Raw genomic sequence first — 27,639 nt, 5'->3', positions numbered from 1 at the left:
ATTCCCTCCGAAATTTTCACTTTGACATTTTCCCCGCTTCTGGTATATGGTATGAGCATGCATGGTACCATTTGAAAGCCAGCTCTATTCCGAAGAGAATGAGGTATGAACCATGATCCTAGGATAAATAGTGACCATGCAGTAGCTGCTTGACTGAAAGTCTAAAAAATAGCATAAAAAGGCAGCATCCCAAAAGGGATAAGTTTGAAATTAAAGAAAACTCATTATTAATACTTGATGATTTAATGTCAGAAACCAATGGTGATTTTGCTATTTTATTTACAAAGTATGCACATCATAAAAAGTTGAATGTAATATTTGTTAATTTAAATTAGTTTTCCAAAAGGAAAACATACACCTGATGTTAAAATGCACATTATATTAGAGCATTTTAAAAATTCTCGTGATAAATTACAAATATAGTATTTAGCAAGGCAAATAATGCCTCAATATAGTAAAAAAAACGTGAATGTGTTCGAAGAAGAAACGCGTGAGCTTCACACTTATGTATTATTTGACTTAACACAGAAAACAAACAATGGATTGCGAATACGTACAAATATTTTTCCTAATGAAATCATGCATGTGTAGGCTAACGTAAAAAAATGAATACAAATTTTGTTTAGTCTGAATCAAGATGTTAAAGGTGAAACAACACTACAACACGTTCCGTGCTCTATGCAAATCCAAGAGTACAAAACGAAAACAAATTTTACAAAATGCATCAGAGGAATTAATAAGAACAATTAGAAGAAGAAAACACAATAAAACGAAACATACCTTTAAATTCTCGTCACAAGCAACGTTTACGTAGACATAAAAAGACTTCGTGCTTTATCAGAACAACGTACGGCATTAAAGAAGAAAAAGAAGTTGGTAGTACAAAAAGGTGGTGCGCCTCTACAATTAATTTTGGGACCACTTCTTGCAGCAGTAGGATGTAGAATGTTTAGTCGATAACAATGTCAGAATTACGTAAAATGAATGTAGTTCCTGAAAATGGTGTACCTGAAATTCAATACAATCTTAAATCCATAGATTCAATCACGTTTACATGAAGAAATGAATAATATTTTAAAACGTAATGATCTTACTGTACAACAAAAGTGGAAATTATATCAACAAGCTTTGCATCGTTATTTAAAGTATACTTCATCTTCACATAAACCTATTACATTATTTTTATTCAGGAAAAAGATGGATAAAAATCAGCATCATCAATTTTCCAAAATGATAACAATACAACTATTTTACCATTTGTATCAGACATTTAATAATCAGTACCATAAACACTATGTAGGAAAACAGATATATTATTAAAGCAGCTGAAAAGTTCTGATAAAATTCCGTGGCATAAGTCTGGTATAGTACTATCGAAGGAGAAACAATACCCGATTCAAATATTATAGATTTAGTGAATGATGTTTTTCCTACAAGAAAATATTTAAGAAATTTTATAGGTATCCATGAATTTAAAAATTTATTAGAAGATATTAATGTTTCTTAAGATTTTATTGGCACACCAGCATCAAAACTGAATAGTAATACTACTACCATTAGTAAAAGACAACCATCTAGTCCAACAGCAGTATCTAATTTATTTAAACACTGGAAAGAATATAGTATGTAAAAATGTTAAAATTATCAAAAATATATTATGATTATTCAAATTCTGAATCTTTATCGGTTGTACAAACATTACAATGTAAAACAAAATTGTCTAAAAAGAAAATTAAAAATTGGTTAGCTTCTCAAGTTGCTTATACATTACATGCACCAGCTCGTAAAGTTTTTGGACGTAAAAATATTATGTTAGTGCACCAAACGGAACATTACAAATGGACTTAGCAGGCATGCAAAATATTGCAAAGTATAATAATAATTATAAATATATATTATGTTGTATTGATATTTTTTCACGTTCTGCATATTATGTTCCTTAAAACAAAAAAGGTCCTGAAATGGTAAAAGCAATAAGATTTTTTTAAATTTCAAGTTGCCCGTGTTTAGTGTACAAACAGATTTAGGTACAGAATTTTATAATCGTCTTGTGAAACAATTGTTTAAAGAATATGATGTTAATCATTAGTGTTCATTCCGAAATTAAATACGCTTTAGCAGAACGATTTACAAGAACATTATAAAAGAAATTGTATCCTTATTTTACTGCAAAGAATACTTATCGATATATTAATGTGTTAGATCAAAATGTAAATAATTATAATTATTCATATCATTCAATTATTAAAATGGCACCCGCACAAGTAAATGATTCCAATGTGAATCAAGTGTTGGAAACGTTATAAGGAAATACAGTAAATAAAAAGAATATAAGTTGTAAATTTAGTCCTGGTGATTATGTTCGTGTTAGTAAGTATAAAGATATGTTCGGAAAAGGATATTTACCTAAATGGTCACAAGAAATATTTATTGTTGATAAATGTATTAAATCAAATCCTGTATTGGATTAAATCAAATTAAAATTTTGGAATGGTGAAGAAATTAAAGGAATATATTATGCACAAGAATTACAAACAGTAATTATAAATTCAAAGAAAACTTATCTAATTTAAAAAGTATTAAAACGTAAAAATGGGTAGATGTATGTAAAATGGTTGGAATATCCCCAAGTATGAATTCGTGGATTAGATCAGATTCTATTCAGTCTGCAAGATGAATTCAAACTTTACACACGACTTTTACGTTACTTTTCCTTCAAATGCAAGTAGTAAACATTTTGATAATAATACTACAGCTTCATTTCGAGTAAAATTAGCACAACCTATTGATTTAAGAGATGGGGAATGGGGCGTCGCATTAACACAAATTAATATTCACTGGAGTTTTTATAACGTTGGTGAAAATGAAGAAATTATAATTACTGCTGTTATTGATGATAAAGTTGAACGTCATCATGTTACTATAACACCAGGATATTATTCTTCTATTGAAATGAAATGAAATAAAATTTTTGAGTTTTACGTCCCACGGTTATGGTGGTTAGGCTAAGGGAGACGGTGATGATGAGTAATGAATGAAATGGTGGAATGAAGAAAGTTGGAGGAAACGGGAGAACCCCGAGAAAACACACGCACACGGTGTTTGTCCACCACAAAGTTCCCTTGGCGGGAGCAGGGTTTGAACCCGAGACCCCTAGCACCAGAGGTGAACGCTCTACCACTGGGCCGCCGCGGCCCCTATCAATCTATTCTTCAGTTGATTCCTGAAAATGTTCGTATATTACAATATTTACAAAATAAAATTCATATTGTTATTACACATTCTTTAAAATTAGAAGATCAATGTATGATTGGGATTACATCGGGATTACAACATATTTTTGGATTTATTAATGAAAATACACTTGATATTAAAATGTTGTATGCAAAAAAGTTAGAAATGTAGATTTGATATTAACACGGAAAATTTCCATGTAATTTAGATTATAATATTCCCAATACAATTAATGTTTGCGTTGACATTGTACAACAACAACAAAATATTATACCGATAGTTCGAAAACTTAGTGTATATAATGCACAATACGTTCATGTAAAATCTTTTGTGTTTTACAGACCGCATTATGTTAAAGTTGAAAAGAAATATTTCGATACGATAGAAGTCATTTTTCAAGATGAACGCGGGTTAAAATTACCATTTTGTTTCGGGACATCAAACTTTACACTTCACTTTAAACGAAAATGATTTCTGATAGCATTGATGATAGTTTTTACATTAAATTAATTTCAAACGCTAGTACAAATGTATATCCAACAAATAGTCCAACACATTTTATTAATCAATTAAAAATAATATATGATTATGAGAAACCGATTGGTACGTAGGGTTAAGTGAAGTACATATTCCATTAACATGTTATAATGTTACCAAAGGTGAAAATGTTATATGGTATAAATTTAAAAATGCAGTCTATGAAAAGTAAAGATATTATTGGATATTATCCAACTATTTATCATTCAGTAGATGAATTAAACACAGTATCAAGATTTGTAAGAATTAGTTTTTAAATATTGTAGATGTCGAATGTGATGAGCGTGTAGAATCTTTCACATTGTCACCGACATAACACTACAATTAGGCTTTTCTGAAAAATCGGATCTTGTGAAAGAACGTCTGGGATTCAATCATACATCAAATTTTTATTGATACAGATATTATACAATGTCAACTTTTAGGTGATAACAAAGCACCGTTATTACGTATAGCAACAATCTCTGATATTAAATACCGAAAAGTTCAAACAATTACCTTTGAAGATATTCATTATATCCAACTTGGAAAATTTTGTTTTAACACAATCGAAATATTATTAAAAGTTTACGCTGGGCGAAATTTGCCATTTCGATCTGGGACACTGGCCGTGACACTACATTTAAACGCTCTCCTGCATCTGTTAAATAATAATAATAATAATAATAATAATAATAATAATAATAATAATGGTATGAACATGAGCATGCAAGAGTATATGGTATGAGCATGCAAGTGGTACCATTTGAAAGCCAGCTCTATTCTGAAGAGAATGAGGTATGAACCATGATCCTAGCATAAATAGTGACGATGCAGTAGCTGCTTGACTGAAAGTCTAAAAAATAGCCCAAAAACACAAGATCCCAAAAGGGTTAAAGGGTTATTTCGTTTTGCTTTGCCATATCTTTAACAAGGTGCAAAAACTGTATGGCGTCAGGCATTACAAACGGAAATCCTAGTTGCAGATGATGTATTGGAAAATCATCCATTTAAAGAATCTGTTCGAGCACGAGTAAAAGAAGCTTGTGATTGTTTAAAGACAAAAGCCATTAAGAAAGTCGGACATTTGCTATCTGGTAGCGGTAAGAGACGGTCACGCAAAATAAATGCTCCTGCAATTGTAAAGTTTGGACCAAAAACAAAACGTAAACATATAAACGATATCTTTTCAAAATGTCGGTCCTAAATTCAGATAGTTCTGGATGTTGGACGAATGAATTTTATTCCTTTTCTATACCTATGACACGAACACCTATTGAAGCAACTACAAATGCTGAACATCGTCCTATTTCTACATTAATTTCGGAAGGACCTATTGAATGTTTTATTCTTGGAGAAACAGGAGAATTTATTCATCCTTCATATCTATATCTTTATGTACGTTCTAAAATTACCAAAGCTGATGGTACAAATTTAACTGAAGATGATACTGTTGCACCAGTAAATAATATACAGGGTGTCCGAGAAGTCCTTCCCTGATTACAGAAACTGATAACTCAGGCTAGAAAGAAGATGTTGAAACTGGTGTTGAATTGTTTACAAACTATAAAAGTTTTGTAACTTTTACACATCAGTACACTTCCACATGAGCACCCTTGGTAGCACGTAGCACATCTAGGCGATATTCAATTTCCATCCACACATTAGCCACATCACTGGAGGGATCGATGCAACGACTGTGGTTATTCGTTGCTGCAGGGTTTCAAGATCTGGTACACGTGTTTGGTAGACCTCATCCTTGACATAACCCCATAAAAAGAAGTCTAATGGGGTTATGTCAGGAGAGCGTGGAGGCCAAGCTGTTGGTCCATCACGACCAATCCATCGCCCAGGAAATGTCCTATCGAGATAGGCAAGGACGTCCAAACCCCAATGAGGTGGTGCACCGTCTTGCTGAAAAACGACATCGGGGCGATACTGAAGCAGCTGACGAACAGCATACAGCTGCAACATATCCAGGTACACTGCAGATGTGATGGTATCCTCAGCGAAGAAGAATGGCCCGATAATTCGATCGTGCAATAACGCGCACCAAACATTCACCTTTGGACTGCCTCTGGTGACCTCCCTGACCTCCCTGGGGGTTCTGAACCCCAAATGCGTACATTATGGCGATTCACTACTCCACTGACAAAGAATGTCGCTTCGTCGGAAAAGGCAATTCGTCTGAGATAACCATTATCGTCCTCAATACGTGATAGCATTTCGACCGCAAAGTCATATCGACGTGTACCGTCGTCGGGCAACAAGGCCTGAACGAGTTGCACTTTGTAAGCACGAAACAATAAACGTTTGTGTAAAATGTGATGGATAGAGCTTTTTGGCATCTGTAATTCACGTGAGGCCCTGCGCACCGATTTCTTAGGACTTCTCAGAAAAGACTGCCGCACAGCCTCCACCGTGTCTGCTGAGGTTCTTGGTCGACCAGACCTCGGAAGGTCAGCAACCGACCCTGTGTTCTTGAACTTCTCATACTAGGCTTTAATTTTCTTGACATCAGGTGGACTCCCAAAAGTTGTCTGGAACTGTCTCTGCACCGTGGTTGGTGATCGTGTCTCATGGTACCACAGTACCCAAAAGTTGTCTGGACTGTGCCTTCTCCTGGTTGGTTGCAATGGCTTCTTGGGCTTCTTACTTACGTACTACAAACCTAAAACAAAAAAATGACACTTGGTAAAACAGAACAAACATAACACAGACAAAAACTTTTATAGTTTGTAAACAATTCAACACCAGTTTCATATTTCTAGCCTGAGTTATCAATTTCTGTAATCAGGGAAGGACTTCTCGGACACCCTGTATTACATTCATTATTTAGTCAAATTGATATTTCGTTAAGTAATAAATTAATTAGTTCATCAGGATCTTATCCTTATCGTGCATACATTGAAACATTATTAATTTATTCTTATGATGCTTCCCAAACAAATTTAACATGTGCCATGTGGCATAAATATACTGCAAAACATTTTAATAAATTTGATAATACAAATGCTGTTTTTTAAAAGAAACGTACTAATAAGGTGAAAAATAGTAAATCTTTTGAAATGTACGGACGTCTTCATACTGATATTGTAAGTTTAGATCGTATGATTCCCAATAAAGTAAGTTTACATGTAAAATGACACCGTAGTAAAGATTACTTTTGTATAATGTCTCCTGAAAATACAAGCTATAAAGTTGTACTTGAGGAAGTTATTCTTCATTTACGGTGCATTAATGTAGCTGCAGATTTAGCTATGCAATTAAATACGCGAATGGTTTCGGAAACTGCCAAGTTACCTCTCACAAGAGTAGAAACAAGTTCTTGTACTATTCCTGCTCAAGTCAAGAAGTCAAGTCTTACAACCTTGATAATCCCTTCCTGGGTAATGTTCCTAAAGGCCTGGTTATTGGTTTCATCTCCAACACAGCCTTCAATGGGAAATCACATTTTAATCCCTATGAGTTTCGAAACTTTAACGTTAACAAACTGCAATTACACGTCGGCTCAAAATCATTTCTTCCCAACCAACTCACCCCTGATTTATACCTTCTAAGTTACTATACTCTGATATCAGATACTGGTATATTTTGTCAAAATTATTCCCATACCGTTACTCTTGATGAATATGGATAAGCTCTGTATGCTTTGTATGCTATAATGGATATGCTCTGTATGCTTTTATCCTGTCTCCAACAGGAACTTTAGACGACAATACATGGGATGTAGTTCGTGATTCCCCTCTAAATTTAAAAGTATCATTTTCAGAAACTTTAACTGAACCTGTGACATGTATTGTGTATGCACAATTTGATTCCTTAGCACAAGTAGATAAAAATAGAAATATTTATACTGACAACACCTTTTAATTTATTCAGTTAAATTTAATGAGGGTTGTTGTGCACTTTTTTGCTTTCCACGATAACGATGATGAATTTATTGTAAAGAAGCTAGCAATTTTAAATCCTGACGTCCCCTTTCTTCAAAATTGAATATTTAAACCACCATATCCAATAAATAAGTTATCTGAGCCAATCATAAGTACAAACAAACATCTGAGTGAGAATGTATATGGCATTACCTGGCACGAAGGTGATGTTGAGTATTCTCATCTTAAGTAGACACTTCAATCACGTTGTTCAAATTCTACAAGCATTTACACATATGGAATAACTAGAAAGTGATTCTTCAGGAAATTCTTCAAAGAAATGTTACAAATTTGGAAGAAATAGACTGTCCAAAGTATACTGCCTTAAGTTTTCACGTTGACAAGTGTGCACATAATAAATATTGTTTCGTACAATATAGATGTTTTGTTCATGAAGCATTACTGTATAGTGAATATGTAAAACTGTGTGATGATGTTTTACATGTGAATAACAGTGAATATGTTTATATATATACAATTTTTTACTCACATTTTTTAATTTTACAATATTTTTTAAAAATTACATTACTGCATTTTATTTACAATTCCTCGTTATAATCTTGATAACGTATAAGTTGTTGTTGTTTTTTCATATTTCCATTAATAATTCAATTGTTGTGGCTTAAAATATACACAACCTAAAACTACAATCTTTGTGTAAAAAGAACAATATTCATTAAATGTGTTTCCACATAATTCATTTAATGAAGGATAATGTTTTGTTTCTAAATCAATAAAATTATCTAATGCAAATATTCTCTTAATCCAAAGAGATTTACAATAAAAGGTTGAATTCTGTACACATAATTGATATACAGGGTTGCGTATGAATAATACAGTATATCCAGGTTTTCTATCCCACTTCAAACCTGTAAATTTAATGTTAACCTATCAATTTGTTTTTGGCAATCTAATGACAATAAATTATATTCCATTGGAGATTTTACCAAGCAGTAAAAATTTACTGTATCATCACATGCGCTTAGACAATTCACGAATAATAAATTAGTTACTAGACATTTTAAAGCTTGAATATCAATAATATACTGATTTATGCATGCTGAAATTTCATTTGTGCGCTGAATAAAAATGGTATAATTTGACCAACAAACTTTGTATTTCTTAAAAGATCACAAGTTTTACGAATAAAGTCTATAAATGATATTTCACTACGTTCTTGTTCAAACACTTCAAAAAGTTCACTAAGAGTTTTATCAAGAGATAAGTACATCGCTGCAAATATTCCAGCATTATGAAGATGAGTACAATCATGAAGAATATTCAATTTGCATTGCACGTATTCAATTGGATTATTATTACGGAAGTATACGTTTATTGTTTTAATACACAATTCACATTAATATTTTTAGCAGTACATAACACTCATGAAACACTACCACGATTTGAATACATTTTTTCAGTCTGGAATATCCGATTTCCGTCTGCCTTTTATTAATAAAACGTCCAGTAACACCGGGTGATCTATCATTTAATAATTCGAGATATGATTCATAATTTTCTTTTGTTAATATTCCAAAGATATATGTATTTGCATACAGGTAAAACATATTTTCTTCAACACTAGGGCTTGCTATAATGCTCCATGCACAGCTTTCTACTGACTTTGGGGGTACATTCATACAATAATGAGCATAGCCATGATAGATGTCTTCTCTACATCCGTCGCATATTAATGTATCGTTGAAATTCCATTTTTCAAGATACTTTTTCATTCAGGGTCAACTTTTTGACTATTACAACAACAGTCTAAACTCCAAAATCTTGATGCTCTTGATAATACAGGCGGAGATGATGATGGGGTTCTAAAACTGGTGGCCCTGGTGATTCTATTGCGTCAATATCAAATTCAGCCTCTGGCGGTGATTCGTATATTTCTGGGTCAGCATCAGATAATGATGATGCTTCAATATTACTTTTGCAATAATCCTTTTTCTCATACAACTGCATGATGTATCTTTATATATTTTGTATCTTATAACTTGTATTTAAAGTATTTTCATACCCAGAAGGTAATCACGTTTTCAATTTACGCGGCGCCAAAGTTCTTTTCTATTAGACGGCTGTCTACTCGCCGTGTTGCCAAAGTTAATTGGTAATGCGTCAGCGACTTTCTCTAATGTCACGTAGTAATAAGGTCAATACGCTACACGACCAGCTTTCACTTTCGCTCATACATCAGGGTTCAAAAATCGCGCAAAAACATCAGTTAGTATCCAGACCTCAACCAGGAAGGACATACGAAGACCATACTCTAAATATGCATCAGTATACGTACTCCCTACACGAGCTTTTTAATTTTATTACATCACAATCAGAGGTTGTTCATCGAGTTTCTAGGGAAAACGATCCAGTTAAGAAATAATACGAGAGAATAAAAAACACAAACCAATTAAAAATCATTACGATGAGTTAAAAATTCCCGCATGAATAAAGTTTATTCCCTCCCATCTCTTAGTACTTTAAAACATTATTAACATCGAGTATGCCAGGCATATGAACCAACACATATACTGAGTATGTGTAAGATACGATTTGGGAAAAAATAATATGATCACAATCAGCTATTGTTCGACGAGTAATTACTAGAAAATAAATAATTAATATGTTCACAGCATATCTGTTCTACGTTATGTCGATGACCTTCATATCATATTAAATAGTAAAAAGAAATAGTTAAGGAGAGTCAGTAGTAGGGGTCCGCGTTTGCCCGAATGACTCATCCTCACTCTCTTGACCTAGGGTCAATGACCTAGGGGTACATAGGACCACCCCCTCTAAATTTTGGCAGGGGTACAATGACCCACCCCCAAAATTTTGGCAGGGGTACATAGGACCACCCCCCTTAAATTTTGGAAATTGCAAATCTAAAAATTTGGGGGTCTATGTCGTTCTCTTTCATGGGTAAAAAATTGCCAAAATTTCAAATTTTGGGGGTTTTTGACCTAATTTATCCCCTTTGATGAGGTATTATTACCCTATATAGTTATATGGGCGTATACAAGGTACCCCTCACAAATTTTAAAAGGAGTGCACAAATGTACCTATGTCTTATGATTGGGAATAAACCCCTATACATAACCATATAACCATATAAGGTAATAGGACCTCATCCAAGGGGATAACTTAGGTCAAAACCAAACACGTGGTTGTACTAAAATTTGACAATTTCGTACCCCTAAAAGGGAACGAGGTGGACCACCCAAATTTATCATAATACATGTTAGGGTCCGGTACTATAATACCAAATGTTTAAATTGGGCAATTTCCAAAATTTAAGGGGTGGGCCAAAGTACCCCTCCCAAATTTTTGAAGGAGTGCACAAATATACCTATATCTTATGAAAGGTAATGGACCCCTATACATGACCATATAACTTAATAGGATAATAACACCTCATCAAAGGGAATAAAATCGACCGAAAACCAAACACGTGGTGTAACGTATTGCTTACGTTTATATTTTGGCAATTTTGTACCCCTAGAAGGAAATGAGGTGGACCGCCCAAATTTATCATGATACATATTAGGGTCCTGTACTATAATACCCAATGTTTAAATTGGTCAATTTCCAAAATTTAAGTGGTGGGCCAAGGTACCCCTCCCAAATTTTTCAAGGGGTGCATTAATATACCCATATGTTATGAAAGGTAATGGACCCCTGTATACGCCCATATAACTATATAGGGTAATAATACCTCATCAAAGGGGATAAATTAGGTCAAAACCCCCCCAAAATTTGAATTTTTGGCAATTTTTTACCCATGAAAGGGAACGACATAGATCCCCAATACTGATAGAGGTACATACTGTGGTCCTAGGCTACCATACCAAATTTTTAAATTTGCAATTTCCAAAATTTAAGGGGGGTGGTCCTATGTACCCCTGACAAAATTTAGGGGGTGGGTCATTGTACCCCTGCCAAAATTTAGAGGGGGTGGTCCTATGTACCCCTAGGTCATTGACCCTGGGCCAGGTCATTGACCTTTCACCCCGGTCATAAAAGAGGGTGAGGATGAGTCATTCGGGCAAACGCGGACCCCTACTACTGAGTCACCTGCACAAGGTGACCATTTTAAAAAAAGATGTATTATTCTAAATAATACGAGCCAACACATAAGCAGGAACCATTTTTTACAGGGGTCATAGGGACCATTCATTACAGGGCTCGGGGGCTTCAGGGAGCTTTAACCCTGAGCATGCCTTGGCATACGAACTAATTAAAATTATTACATAACAATCAAACTTTTAACAAGTTTCCAAACGAAAAGATCTAATTAACAGCTGCGTTTGAGATTAATTTTATTTTAGTATGATTGTTCTAATGAGCTTCATATCAAATTTTAAATATGTTCACAACATATAATTTTATTGGATCCCAATCGAAGATTTTTAGAGCTTCATATCGAAGCGAAAGAATTAAAAATTATTACGTAAGCAGAGCTTCCTACAGAATTCTTTAATTCTAGCTGCTCTATTTAAATAAATTATTACATCACATTCAATTTTAATAACACGTATGCTATTCATATTTTAACAACGAGTATTTTAATTTTATTACATCACGATCAAATTTCTAACAACGAGTTTCCAGGGTAAACGATCTAATTAAGAAATAATACAAGGGAATTAAAAATACGATAGAAATAAATATGACACGTGATACAGGTCATTCACCTTACAGGAAAACCCTCACCTACTTTCCCATGTGTCAATTAACGTCACACGCTTTCTCTAACTTGTTTACAACTCAAATACATTAATTTACCGTTATGGCGTCTTTCATGCAGCTATATCTAAATCATCACTACTGTCGTTGTACGCGTTTTAAGTCACAGCAAGGGTTGAAAAAACAGTGATTGACGCCTCCATCCAATCTGGAGTCAGAGTAGACGAAACTTTTCTCGATAACACATAAATACGATACCAAGGAGGAAGCAAAAGTGTTGCAAACCATTAATTTGAAACCGCTCCCATGAGTTGCCACTGCTAAGCACCTGTCTAGTAAGCCTATTTTCTTTACTTTCTTGGTTTTGTGGCAGCGTGTTCAAAACAGGGTCAAACTCTGCGACTAATTTGACTATTCGTAGAAAATTTCCTTCTGCAAACTATTCTTTATGTTTTTACCTTCATTTCCTCTCAAAGTTATTTTTCGAGATTTTGAAGAACCAGAAACAGCAAAAATTACCAAAATTACTCATGATCTTTAATTTCACAATGATTACTTCTTCTTCATAACAAATAAATAACAGAATATAAGTATTCAGTACCGAGTAATAAACTGGTTTAGTGGGGTCCTGGGCATGGGGATCCCGAAAATGAAAAAAAAGTTTCGAAATTTACTAAAAGTCTAGAATTTCACCACAATTATTATTTCTTACACATAAAAAATGGCCCTATAGGCTTGGGAGGCTCCAAAACAAAACAAGAAAATGTTACTAAAATTGCTAGCAATTTTAACATCGACAGTGATATTTTTTCACTCTTAAGAAGTGAATAACAATATAAGTATTCAGTACTGACGGGTACAGCGAGGCCTCTAGGCTTCGGGGCTTCCCAAACCATAAAACAAAATGTTACTAAAACTGCTGGCAATTTTAAAATTGACAATGATTTTCTCTTGCACATAAGAAATGATTAAAAATGATTAATAAAATTTAAATATTCAGTAGCCTACTGGGTATTTAATGGGCTTGACGGGGCCCTCTAGGCTTGGGAGCCCTGGTGCGCTGCACCGCTTGCACTGTCAATTGTTACGGCACTGCTTACACTCGCTTTAGCTCGGGCTCACTAACCTCAATTGGTTTCGTGATCGGGCTCACTTTCGATTGTTTGCTTAATTTTCAAGAAGTGGCAGTAAGATTTTCCAGTTAATAACTTTAACTTACGGGATATTGATTATTAAGTTGAGCCAACAAAAATGGCGTCGTGAAGCTGTGAAGTATGTCTTTATAAATTTGCAGATGGGCACATCTATTTTATAACATCGTTGCTGGAATCCAGTGATGCCAATTTAGCCTATTTTTGACTAAATCTGGCTTATTTGAAGAGGCACATAGCTATACAAATCTATAAAATGCTTATAGCCTCAAATATAGCTTATTTTACGAAACTCTTTTGCCATTTTTGGATATTTTATTAGCCGTTAATACTAAAAATATTTTTCTTTGAAAATGAATTGTAATTTCTAAAAATTAGCCAATTTGTCATTTTATATTATCGTATCAATTGATTTCTCTAGGTAAAGGGTGTTTTATTATGATATAAACATTTATTTATCTTTCTTCTTCTCTCTTCCCACCAGTGGCGGCCTTAGTAGTATGCGGGGCCCAGGGCTGGGGGGTTCGGTAGGCGAAACCCCCCCTGAAGCCAGGAAACATAGGTGAAATTTTAGAGGGGGTAAGTGGTTCTTATGGCATGGGGGTCGATATAACTTACGACATTAATGATTCGGAAACATTTTACATGCATGCAAGATCAACAAACTAGAACACATAATAAAACTATCACTGATTTACGAAGCAGCTGCCTTGGCGGTCACAGACGGAAGTCGACTTTTCTGGCTTTTCGCTGTGCAAAATCGTTGATAAGGTCCTCGTAGTCCATTGTTGAGGCAACTTCCTTTTCGATGGGCAAAATAGCTAAACCGCACAATCTGCTTTGCGAGATTGTTGATCGTAGATAGTTTTTGATAAGTTTCAACTTCGAAAAGCTTCTTTCAGCGCTGGAAACTGTCACAGGAATTGTCAACATAATTCTGTATGCAATAACGATGTTGGGAAATGAATCTCGAATGGGCCAAACGTACTGAAGACACTCTTGGGCGGCATTGATGTTATCAGGAAGCATTTCTCGAAAAATCTTCAATTCTGTGCACAAGTCAATTCCGTCCAAATCGCGTGAATCTTCTGCGCGGAACATGTTGTCCAAATCCATGCAGCACTTTAACAAACAATCGTCGTTCAATGACCGCAAACCTTTCAAGTTGTATAGAAATCCAAAGATTGAAGCATACTCTTCCAGTTGTTCGAATCTTTTTTCCATTAAGGTAAGTGCTTGATCCACTATCCATAAGAAATATCCTGTTCTGAAGGACTTTTCCGGCGAAGATGTTTCTTCGTCGTTACCCTCATAATCGAATTGTTTTTTCTTGCATCTGACTCTTCGTTCCTTGAATTTCTGAGCTACGTTCATTTCGGACGCAATTTCCTTTGCTGCGATCATAGCATCGGAGAATCCGGTTTCCCGGCACTTTCTCAAGAAAGTAACAAGGCCTTTGATTTGCTGTATTGCCACATCGAGCTGCATGTCAGCTGACTGCAAAGTTTTGCTGACAGCGTTCACAGCAAATAAAATGTCATACCATATGATTAAGCTCAGAATAAACTCGAAGCTTTCGAGCTCATAATTTGCAAGACATTCGGCTTCACTTTTTACTAGCGGATCATTGGCGGAATCTGCGACAGTCAACAGTGCCTCCCTGACATCTTTCGTCTGATAACGCAGTGCTTTCACACTTTCCAGGTGGCACTCCCACCGCGTTTCTGAAAGTGATTTTGTAGTCGTTAAAGGCACGGTTTCTTCCAAAATTTTCCACCTTTCAGCCGAGGCAGCAAAGCATTTATATATTCTCTGTATGACACCAAAATACATCACTGCTTGGGAGTTGCATTTAGCCATGTCTCCTAAAACAAGGTTCAAATTATGGCAACCACACGGAGTGTAAAATGCTTGACTGTTCATGCGAAGAATGTGCGCTTGAACTCCTTGGTGTTTTCCCTTCATGTTCGCACCATTGTACCCCTGGCCACGACAGTCGGCGATGTCCAGATCGAGGTCCGCCAGTGCGGCCAGAAGAGCTTCAGATAACCGCTTTCCTGTTGCGTTGTCCACATCCAGAAATTCGATGAAGTGCTCCCCCACCTTCACGTCCGGATCTGATACGTCCACTAAACGAGAGGGACATCTGCTCTTTGTGGCCAACATCAAGCGCGCAGTCAAGGATGACGGCAAAATATTTAGCAAGTTTCACTTTATCAATAATTTTCCCCTTTACTTCTGACGCCATCAGGTCGATAAGCTTGTTTTGGATCCTATGCCCGAGGTAATGGTCGTGAGCCTCGTCGTTCTTAATTCGGCGGAGATGTTCTTGCATGGTTGGATCGAATTTGGCCAGCATCTCAACTAAGCCTAAAAACTGACCATTGTTCGGCGCATAAAATTTCTCCGTTCCCCCACGAAATGCGTTGTTGTTTTCGGCAAGGTACTGTACAATCGCTAGAATTCTTGTTAACACTGCGCGCCAATGCAGCTTTTCTTTTCTAATTCGTTCTAGCATCATGTTATCTATTGCGCTACCATTGGACATTCTCCGAGCTGATTCCAACCACGCTGTCATGCACTTAACGTGATTTACAGAACTTCGATGTGCTGAAGTTTATCGCCAAGATGCTTCCAGTCGCAGCAGCCTTCGTTTGCTAACTGGCCTCTAGTAGCTGTTGTGCCAAACAACTTACAAGGAAAGCAAAATACTCTGTCTCTGATCTTCGAATAACTTAGCCATCGCCTATCCACTGTTTCTCCGTTCGGCATCCTCCGTCTAAAGAAATTGTTCGAAAAATGTCTGTTACCTTCGTCCTTTGGGTATTCACAGTCACTTAGCCTGATTGGACCCTTCTCCACTAACATGTCACGCACTTCACTGTTAATATGTTTTCAATTACCTGGATCGTATATGTCTTCGAACAGTGTGCTCGTCGTTTGAAGAGTGTCAGAAGTATGCAGAGGAATGGTCGCGCTTTCACAGGAGAGGTCACTTTCTGGGTCTGTTGCAACAACGTTGTCCCCAGAGAATTGCACCAAGTTTTCATTGTTGCTTGTGGGACAACAGGGCGTAGAAACAGTTTTGTTGCCGGCTAGTTTGTTTTCTTCGTCGGACGCAAAACTTGGTATCACAACCTGGTCTGTCGCATCACACCGGTCGCTCACAGTCACAGACAAATCATCATCTGTGTTCTCAAGTTTTTGGTGTTGATCCGCTGATTTTACCGCTACAACAAATTTGTCCAAAGATCCCTTTTGCTTCTGAATGAAATCTTCTTTATATTTCCGTTTCTTGGCTTTCGCAGCCCCACTTTCGTATTTACGGAATTTGTCTCTATCTCTGCCACTCATGATGGTCACTTATTCTTTGCCCAATAAACGAATAATCGGAAGACACTCACGCAGTAATCAAAATATTACGTATCCACATCTCACTACGACTGCGCGGTCCGAATTCCGAAGCCAAACTGAGGTGCTACACAAGGCGTGCAATAGGAGCTATTTCTTGAAAGCGATAACTCAGAGGTGTCCGTAGCTACAGGACCACTCTTCTGACCCAAAAGCAACAAACAACATGACTTCTCACTCTATTTCGACAACAAAGAAAAGTTGAGATAAGGCCATTTAGAGTCACGTGCATAGTATTAACGTCGCTTTGTTTGCTGACCCATTGTTAATCCGAAACTCAAGGGCGTAATTATTACGGTACTTTAAAACAAAAAAGAAATATTATGCTAAACGCTTTCATAGTAATGACGTAGATTTCGGGAATTTAAGGCTTCTAAAAGTAAAATATTGAGTAAGAAGTTCTGGTTTATGAAAACTGGTTTCCGAAGAAATCCACCCACCGTATTATTGGCCAAAGTATTCACTTAACTCTAAGCTACGGTACATTAGAATGTTGCAGAGGCCCCGCATATTTGAGCTGATTGTGACAAGAGAATATCCTATCGCGGGGCCTGGGGCGGATGCCCCAGTCGCCACCCCCAAAGGCCGCCTCTGCTTCCCACCCACAGATTTACAATAGAAAGAATTTTAATGTTGCTCCGTTTGCTACTTTTTAATTATTTTACAAGTAATATTGTCATTTCATTCCAAGAATGAAAGTTTTCTAATACAAATTTAGTAAATGGTTCGGTTCTTCAAGCAACAGAGATTGCTTTTATATATTAATGGAAACAAAGAGTATATCTAATTAGCTTGAAAACTTTCAATGCAAATTATGATGGTTCATGTGGGTGTACGGAGAAATAAGGAGGGTTTCTAAGGACTATGACCTGCCGAAAGAAGTAGGCTAATGCTGAAAATTGGAACAGTGGCAGTCTACACAAATACAACCACTCCACAATCCAACGATGGTGCATATAGTGCCAGCTCCTTGGCTAGCTGAGACGACCGACGTTATCGATTATTTATTCAATCCAGCTGATAATATGGCTGTTGACTTTTACAAATCAGATGAGTTGTTGATGGATTTTATTGTAATTTAAAGTCATGTATGTAGCTTGTTAGTATTTAGCGAATAAAATTCAACATTTCAAATTTTACTATAGCTCACTTATATTCCTATACAAAAAAGGGGATTTAAAACCTACAATGTGGTTTATAGGTTAGCAGTTCAAAATCTAACCATTTTATGCGTAAAAACTTATTTCCGAAGGCCATCCAGTGATGCCAACCTGAAACAATATGAAATCCCATGTCGAGAGGCAAAAAAATCCATTTTACGTGTGAATTTCCCACGTTATACTAATTAAAAGTATGCTGTAATATTAAAAATTAAATTTGTTTATGTTAGTCATTTTTTACAATATCTAAATGAATAAGCCGTAAATTTCGATCTTCTCGAAAAATCCTAGGTATGCTGCTTACTATCCCTTTCAGAGAAAATAAGGTCAAAAACTTTCACGATATGGGATTTTTTCCACCGGTTGGCATCACTGAGACCATCTATCCTATTTTCTTCAGATGATGTTGGCAACAATGGTGGAATCACTTTGATAATAGCGCCAATTGTACCTGTACGGTCTAGTTTAGTAACCCTATGGTTTTAACTTGTAGGTCTCATATAAATTCTATTTTTTAGAACTAGACAGATTGATGTCAATTAAACTTTTATGTTGTTTAATCATTTTGAAATTTGATTATAAGATGAATTTTCTTTGGAAGTTGACATCACTGGGGAAACCCCTTCTAAATTTCTATACTTTCTAATTGCTCCTTAGCGCAACCAATATTTATAAGAGTTGGCGACGCTGGGAATTGCCCAATCAACAGGTGATCCGTATTGACAACATGTACGCGTATAAAAAAGAAAGGACAAGGAAAATGGGTCATGCCGTGGATGTAGATGAAGGATAAAATATTCAAAATTGAAGATTTTATGACAGAATTGGCAATCAGGTATAGATGTATAGCGTTTCTGAATAGCGGGATGTATAGTTTCTGAAATGTTTACTGGCGAAATATATTTTTCCTCGAAGAAATATTGTGTTAAAATTTTCTTAACGTGGGTTCATACTCCTAGCTGAAGAATAAGGTAGAAGCAAATTATAAGTTTAAGCAATAATCTCTCTACGATAAGAGAAGCATTAATATATATTGCGAATGCGTGCAAACGTTTTTGTTTTTCAATTGATTTACTTCAAATCTTGTGTAGGTGAAATCATGCTCTGAGCACTTCAACCCTGTTGTGCTATTCATATAATTCTGACGTGTATGGCCACCGCTCGAAACCGTGCGTTAAATGGCAATGAAGAAACCGTTGTTCAAAACAATCGTCCCAACTGGTCTCGTTACTAGCCTGGATTCCCGGTAGAGCTCATTAAACATTTGAGCGAATCGCGGTTGTTGGGATGCCGCCTTAAATTGGAGGTCTACGTCACATAGCCTCACTGTTGGAAAGGCTTACTGAACTTCAACAAACTTTACTCAAAATAGATTTAAGTTCGGAATGAGGTGATTGGTTGGGAAATTCCATCAGAACCTAACATAACATAACCTACGTCAGTTGATTTTACGTAGTTTTATTCGAGGAATGCGCATTCCGTATCTTTTTGCGAGAGAAATACCTCACACAGAACTAACCTTGGAAAGCGTTTAATATCACCCCCAAATCCATCGAATGCTTCGGAGCCGTTGTAAGTGACCCCGTTTATGCGTATACCCAGCGTCGCTGACGCGCCTACTCGCACCTGTTCGGTCCTTCCCACTGCACTCCTGCCATAACAAGGTTAGATACTCGTGCTTTGTAGTGGCCACCTAGCACAAGTTGGTTCGTGTTTTATGCCATACGTCCGCACTGTGTTTATGCTCATCACAGTTACAAATGACTAACCCAGGCTTTGTGCTACTCCTATATTTCCTACATTTTAACGAAGCCTCCTATATTTTTGTGGAATTGCTAGTTCCACCTGTGATCCTAGCAGAAGAAAATAAGATGTGGATGGTTGGAGGGCCTTTTGTCTCCGCAGTAGTGTGGTTGAATGAATGGAGATTCTTCTGTGTTTCGAAAAATAACATTTTGCAACGAGATAATTACCCATTGAGTTATATTTAGAGTATAGAATATATGTTCATGCAATAATTCGTGTAATTTCCATTTTTTTTTTTTTTTTTTTTTTTTTTTTTTTAATTTCTGCCTATTGGATAATTGAAATGTTACTTTTCACAGCTTCACGAAATCATCTTTATTTTTCGTCGTGATTTCCTATATTTTTTTCATTAGCGTTGGAAAGCCTGCGAATCGTAATCAACCATGTGATTTAGGGGAGAAACTATTTAATACCCCTAACTTTTAATCTCAGAAATCCGAATTGTACAGATTGAGTACGTGAAAATTTATGTAACAGTGAAATATATATTTCTTAGTAGTAGTAGAGTCCTCATGCTTTCACCTATTGATGCACGTCGATATCCCATTTGGAGCAGGTAATGTCGAGGATCGCCACCAGAAATAATTGTTCAAGAATTACGATTATTTTCTAATACTTTATGATGCGTGAGAACCAGTTTCCTTTTAAGGTGGGAGCTCATGTGGTTTGGATTTCACGTTAAGATGTAGGCCGTCTCATATAGTCTCGCTGCTAAAAGGGATGCGAAACTAATCAGCCAAGCGATCCTAATGCCTTCTATCTTACACACTTATTTTCTTGACGCCTATCAACTGCGTACATATTTGTGATATGCTACTAAAACGATCGTTCCGTTCTATTTTAGTACGACATTGAAACGTGAATTACGAACTTCTGTCGTTATGAAATAGACTCGTACTACATTACAACTAGTGTTTCTTAAGGGTGGAAGAAGCTACCCCATTACTGGCTGCAAATTGACTTCGGCACTAAGCTTCTGAACATATGCCTTAAAAACCATAGTGAAAAACCCAAACCAGCCTGTGATAGGTTGTCACTGAAAAGCTCAAATGCTATCTACACGAAACAGTAGAAAAGGCGAGCAGGTGGTCGCTCGGAGGTCGGGGTGTGTCCGTAGAGAAAAGACCGGTCAGCGACGATGAGTTTGCACGTAAACAAGGATTTTCGGGGAAAAAAAAATCCCGGATGTGTTATAGAGCACATTACAGATGTGCACCATTTCAAGTCACTCTTTCTGATATTATCATTACTGTTAGTTTCTATCTTCAGTGTTTCATGTTACCTGCTTGAAAGAACATTTGTCTTTTTGCAACATTAATATTTACATATCATAACAGGTAAGGTCATTGTATTTCACCTCTTCGTATAAACTGCTCTTCCCAGATAAAATAATACAATTCTAATGTAAATTTTACAGATTTATCTTGCACTAAATAAGGACTGCATAACAACTATTACTCATAGAAATTTTCACGCATCAACCTGTTGTAGGTGGTCATTACAACATATCAGTGCATTTATTCCAGTCAGGGTAGGTCCAAGCTAGAGGACCTGCACAGAGGTGCGTCTTAAGGAGGAGACGTGTAACTGACGGCAGTTATACGTAAAAAAGGAAGATATTAACCTGTATTAGGTCGTGGTCACTGATGTACACTCATGTCCAAAATTATTGTCGCATGTCTATAAATATGTTATTACTGTATGTGGTTCGTGTCCTGCAGTTCCCTAGGAGGGCTTGGGCATTTACAACAGTCCGGGATTCGATCCTCTATGTTTTGGGCGTCTCCTTTAGACTTTAATAACAGTTTGGATCTTTTGCCAAAGCCGCCCATATAGCCACTGGACAACACGGTTCAGAATTCGGGTCAGAACATTCTGGGAAATCGACATAAAAGCTGATTCTAATTGTATTCTCAATGCTGATTCAATTTAATAATGTGAAAATTATTATGTTGCATAGGCACTGGCTATTTATGCTGGAAAGAAAAGTAAATTAGGTTATTTCTTAAGCTAGAAAATATAAATTTATACCATGATAATTATTTTGATAAAGAATATGCGAAATTTCACTTTTCACTTTAATAAACAACATTAAAACTGCACAAACACATATTACATTACATTTTGGCACTTTAATTTAAATAATTGAATATGAGAATAAAATTTAACACTTGACCCAATTGTTCTTATTACAATCACGGAAGACGCGGGTTACCGGTTGTATTTCACTACATCGTTGGTTTCCACAATTTTGCACTGTCACTTTTCACTCACTTTGATGCTGAAGGAAGGCAATCTATGGCGGTTCCAGGGGGATGTCCTTGATGTTGCGGGGTGAATTCCCTTTCCTTTCCTTTTGTCTTCTTTCGGGTGGTCTGAAGCCTTTTACTGCTCTGATGCTCGTTATCGTCAAGACAACTTTACGATCAGTGACGAGACAGCGTTTGAAACTCTAATTTTTCTCTCCTTGACAACATTTTCGTTATCCTAACGTATATGGCTTGATTAACAGTTGGTTTACTCGTAGACACCTTTACATTTTCTACGTACGTTGCACTAATTGAAATGAAGCATTATTTTTGACACTAAGTGGTCGCACGTTGTTGTTATGTTAGTTACACCAGTCAGACTAACTTAATTTTTCTCTCCGTCTCCTTGCGTTTTTACGCAGCGACAGGCTCACAATGCAGCCTGGTGATGTCAAAGCTAAAAATAGCTATGACAACCTATTAGGCAGGAATTTTTGGAGACGAAGTTTGCTCCCTGTGCTGAATTTTAGCACCTTATTTGGAGAGACGAGAGTATCACCAAGATTTCTGTCCCAGACGCGACGCACACACACATATGCATATTCGTCTGTTTGCTGAGATAAAAATTTGTATTAGTGCTTTTATACGAGGTTTATTTAAAAATTAAAATTTTCTTCATTAATATTCGATTAGCTGGACCATATGGTTACAATGTTGTTGTAGGAATATAATTTGATAACGAATTCAACCGGTGTTTTTTATAATGTAAGTATGTGTATAATCGCCAAAGACATGTATGTGGCAAATTTCGTGTCAAAAGTGCAGCAAATAAAAGCAATAAAACGGAAATAAAACTTTCTTGTCAATTTAACATTTTCTTGTACTTACTGTAATTTTCGTATTTATAATACTTTTCCTGTGACATTTACCACAAACATACATTTCCCGATTATACACATAATGTCAGTATTAAAGGTATCCAGCAAAATCATTATCAAATTATATTCTTACAAGACAGTTATAAATGTGCGACAGTCATTTTGGATATGAGTGTACGTTTACGTTACATGGTAACCTACATTTTTTGAAACATTATTCCTATGTTTAATGATGACTTACATATTCACTTACACAAATAAGTTCTGCAAACTTTACTCAAAACTTGTTATTGAAAAGAATACGGCATAGTCTAGATCTATTGAGACAGGCAAAGAAAAAATCTTCATAATTTCGGGTATTGTTGAATTTAACAAATGTTAAAATTCATCACACATTCAGAAACCCGTATTTTATATTTTGTCAAAAAAAAAAAAAAAAAAAAATCCTGGGCTGAAATAAAGGCCGCCAAAGATGGTACCATTTCTCACGTCCGAATTTCGGTAAAATATTAAAAAAAGAACTTCTGGAACTTTTTTTTCTATTTTGTTTTATTTGAAAGAATAATTTACTAATTAAAATTATATCCTCCGTGTGTCCAAGTTTTCATACTGTAGTTTTCTGATTTATTTTTCTTTTTAAAAAAATCGAAAGTATTTTAATTTTTTTCAAAAATATCCATCCCCAGATTTTTTACTGTTGATTAATACCATACAGTATTACATGTCTTTGAAAAAGAGAACTTCCGCTTTTGAGTTGAACAGGATTTTCCAACAATTGGAAATTTCAACATACATTAAACCAGGTTCTCTTAGGATGTTCTTATAGATTAGTCTCATGAAGTCAAAATGTACTCTTATTTGAGATTGTATTTTAATTATGCGTAAACGGTAAGTAACAAACACAGCTTTCAAACATTAAATCTTCCAAAATATATTTACAAGTTCCAAAAAATGTTGGTTCCAAAGCGGACCACTTCAGTATACTCTGCGTAGAACTGAAATTAGCAATTCAATGAACTGAAAATGTATTCAAGTGGATCAGTATCTTCCTTTGTTATTGAGTGATTTCTTCCTGTTAAACCAATAGGAACTGTGGCACCACAATCTTTAGGACACCACAAATTGGAAGTGAGCAATGGTAGTGGTGAACTCTATATCCAGCAGCCAGCTTATGTGGTAGCATAAGTTCACAACGATTTCATTTAACTCACAACCAGGGTGGAAAAAAATCATGATTTTTTTCAAAAAAATCATTTTTGTTGATTTTTTTGATTTAAATCGATTTTTTTGATTTAAATCAAATTTTTTTTCTTCGTATAATACAAGTCGCGAACTGAAGAAAAAACATCAGGAATTAGTATTAAATGTTAATTATGCCACTTAAGTAAAAGTATTGGGTTTTAATTTTGAATTAATTCCCAATCGTTAACCTATTTCAATCCCAAACAATGTTTCTTAAGCATTAAGGAAAAAGTACAGCAATGTATATCAACATGACACTTTTCTTTTCACAAAAGCTACTGATATTTGGCAGGGGCATATTTTTAAACAATTGGAACTAGCTAGCGGCATACATATAAAGTACATAAATTTCGCCTAAAATTAACTAACTCACTCTATGACCTATGGAACCCGGAGGTTCAATGCCATGTACACAAAAGCTCTCCTGACTTCTATCCTTAGTCAACTGAATCCAGTTTCTATTTTGTATTCTTATTTCTGCGAGATCCATCTTAATATTGTCCTCCCATCTGCGCCTAGGTCTTCCTAATGGTCGTTTTCCGATTGGACTTCCAGTTAAAACTTTGAAAGCGTTTCTACTTTCTTCCATTCTCGCTACATGTCCTGCCCACCTGAGCCTCCAAGATTTGATGACCCTAACAATGTTTGGTGGACGGTATAAATTATGCAGTTCCTCATCATGAAGTTTTCGCCATTCCTCACTTCCGTTCCTTTTGGTTCCGAATATTCGTTTCAGGATTTTATTCTCAAATACTTTCAGTCTGCGTCCTTCCCTCAGCGTAAGCGACCATGTTTCACAACCATACAACACAACAGGCATAATTATCGTTTTATATATTTTAAAGCTTCAAATTCCTCGACACAATTCGCGACGATAAGAGATTTTGAACTGAATAATAACACGAATTCCCTGCTTTTAGTCGATATTTAATTTCTTCGTGAATATCGTTTTCTGATCCTATATATTAGCCGATGGCAGAACTTTCTTTGTCTTTATGCGATGAGGTTTGGTAAATCAAAAATTTTCTGCAGGAAATAAAAAAAAAAAAAAAAAAAAAAAAAATCAAGATGATCAGTTCCAGCAGAAGAAACACTTGTGATTGTTAAAAATATGCTTTATGTGACGTGAAAAACAGTTCAAATGCGAGTTGTCCGTGCATTTAAGACATCTATACATAGCAGGCACGTTTTTATACTTTTCTGTTGGCAATTTTATTTCCTCTGACAATTTTCCCTGCACAGGCGCGGCATGTTCTACAATGGGGTCAAGTATCCACTTTATCAAAAGTATTATTCGATATTTTAACGCATCCAAAATTTGTCGTTATTACGATCCCGAGGAACTTCTACGTACTTAGTACATAAATTTCGCCCAAAATTTTAAAATCTTTTTTTTTTTGTTTTGTTTTGTTTCGGAGAGGGGATCGGACCCCTTTGAATACGCCCCTATTATCTGGAAACAAACAAATAGACGTGGACACAAAAGAGTTTTCATCTTAAATGTCCATGGTGATTTCCCCGTTGGAATAGAAATTTTAAAACCCTGTGTTACAAAGAGAAGAAAGCAGGGTTCACCCGTAGCCCGTTCAAACGGGATTTTCCCTGATCGTTCCCTACATGATACTCGTTTTCATACTGTGCTTACATACATTTGAGTCTCATTGTATTATGATTATTATCTTCCATCATCGAAATAACAGAAGAGAAACGGGATTTTACTTACTTTCACTTTAAATTAATTCATTTCGGAATTTGATTTAAATCAACGATTTTTATTTAAAAAATCAAGTGATTTAAATCTTGATTAAAATCGTGATTTAAATCAATCCACCCTGCTCACAACTAATATCTGCAAGTCACAGTGATACATACAGGCCACGACCATTCCTCTTTGTAAGTTGTTAATCTGAATATTCTTGTGCCGCTTCTGACATTGAGTGGACATATGAATTTTTTTCTTTCTTTGTCTTTTAAACGTTTTGCAATATAAGTTCTCCCATCACTGTTAGTCCAGATATGTGACTTGTGAATTCCTTTCACAGAGCTAATTTGGTTGGACCATTCTATTTTATGCTGGCGGTATATTTATTGACTTCACCCCTCTCGTAAAATCCTCGGGGTTCTTTTGCAGCTGTACTTGGACTGTAGCGTGATGCTTTCAGCAGGTCCCCAAGCCATCGCAAGCTCCTTCTCAAGTATGGTACTGATCAACAGGTAAAAATCAAAATTTTTGGGATTGGCATATTTAAAACAAAAATGATTTCTTTTCTTTCTCTCTCTCTCTTTTTTTTTTTTTTTCTTAAGGTTACAGCATGAGAACTTGCACATATATTTCCAAACGGAGAATGTCACTTTAATCAGTAAATTATTATCTTCCAAATAAATAACTGTTCCAGATGTATATTTGGACCATTCCGTTCCATTATTTTGCCGAAATACCAGCAGCCGTGACCGATCTAGACTATGCCGTACCAGTGACGTGAGAAATGGCGCCACCTTTGGAGGCTTGAATTTTTTTTTCAGACAAAACGAAACATACGGATTTCTTACTTTGTCCTGAATTTTAGCATCTGTTAAATTTAACAACATCTGAGATTATCAAGATAACCCTCCCTGCCTGAATCAGTATGGACTATGCCATACCATACGGTAATGATACAATTAATTTATAGCGTTTATTTCATATTTGGATGTATTTCAAATTTGGTTCAATTTCTGTAGACGATTATTCAGTAATGAAATATTAAACTAAAAAAAAACTATAATGAACCTTGCTATATCTGAGTCAGTGAGTATAAAATTTTTCGTTCGTTAAGAATCACACATACACACACACAATTAGAGAAGTACTTTTTGAAGGAATTCCAGAGCGATAATAAAATGTAACTTTTCCTCACCATGGATAATCATTTTCGAAACTAATGCTCATAAATGTAATTATGCTGAAAAACATTGGTTGGCAATGATAAAAATCTGACTTCCCCTAAACGCACAATTATCTTACTAGGTCAGCTGTTTTCTGCCACTTGATATCCAGTGGAGCATCAAACTCTCCACACTCGTAATGAATACATATACAGTAGAGCCTGAGTTATTCTAGTTCCGGGTTAACTGAGGTAGTACGTAGGAGAAAAAAAAAAAAAAGGAGCTAACAGCTTGCGTTTTAAATGGCGCGGGTTGCAATGTACGAGCAGAAGCCGAAACGACGCCGCAATTGGTATAAATTAACAAAAATAAAAAAAGAAGTTCAAGAGAAATCGAGAAGATTCGAATGCCCGACCCCGTAACAAGCACAAATATCCAGCCGCTACTCGCCATCGTATTCGGAAAATTTAGTCATTCTCTCTGTAGTTTTTTCTTTTTCTTTTCTTTTT

The 27,639-nt window shown here is 35.8% G+C and overlaps 3 protein-coding genes across 4 annotated transcripts in view; 1 reads left to right on the top strand and 2 right to left on the bottom strand.

Moving 5' to 3' along the window:
* Positions 1-14,236: 14,236 nt before the first annotated feature.
* Positions 14,237-15,484, bottom strand: LOC145661740 (zinc finger MYM-type protein 1-like). Its single transcript, XM_081727074.1, has one exon. It carries the CDS (start codon positions 15,482-15,484, stop codon positions 14,237-14,239), a length of 1,248 nt encoding a protein of 415 aa, XP_081583200.1.
* Positions 15,485-15,560: 76 nt separating this feature from the next.
* On the bottom strand, positions 15,561-16,097 carry LOC145661739 (zinc finger MYM-type protein 1-like). The gene has a single exon (XM_081727073.1). It carries the CDS (start codon positions 16,095-16,097, stop codon positions 15,561-15,563), a length of 537 nt encoding a protein of 178 aa, XP_081583199.1.
* A 2,671-nt stretch (positions 16,098-18,768) lies between these two features.
* LOC145662937 (tudor domain-containing protein 1-like) overlaps positions 18,769-27,639 on the top strand; it is a 125,397-nt gene continuing 116,526 nt past the window's right edge. Inside the window, exon 1 of one of the 2 annotated variants that reach the window (XM_081728964.1) lies at positions 18,769-18,925. Coding sequence is in view for 1 of the 2 variants with exons in the window: in XM_081728965.1 (XP_081585091.1) it covers positions 18,873-18,925 (53 nt within the window). In the remaining variant the exon portion in view is untranslated. The remainder of the gene's footprint in view (positions 18,926-27,639) is intronic. The other variant, XM_081728965.1, reaches the window with a different exon arrangement.

This window comes from Thermobia domestica, chromosome 10 (assembly GCF_964235325.1).
Source record: "Thermobia domestica chromosome 10, izTheDome1.hap1.1, whole genome shotgun sequence".
Lineage (NCBI taxonomy): Eukaryota > Metazoa > Arthropoda > Insecta > Zygentoma > Lepismatidae > Thermobia > Thermobia domestica.
The sequence above is the reverse complement of the archived record's forward strand: the minus strand, read 5'-3'. Positions and strand labels throughout refer to the sequence as shown.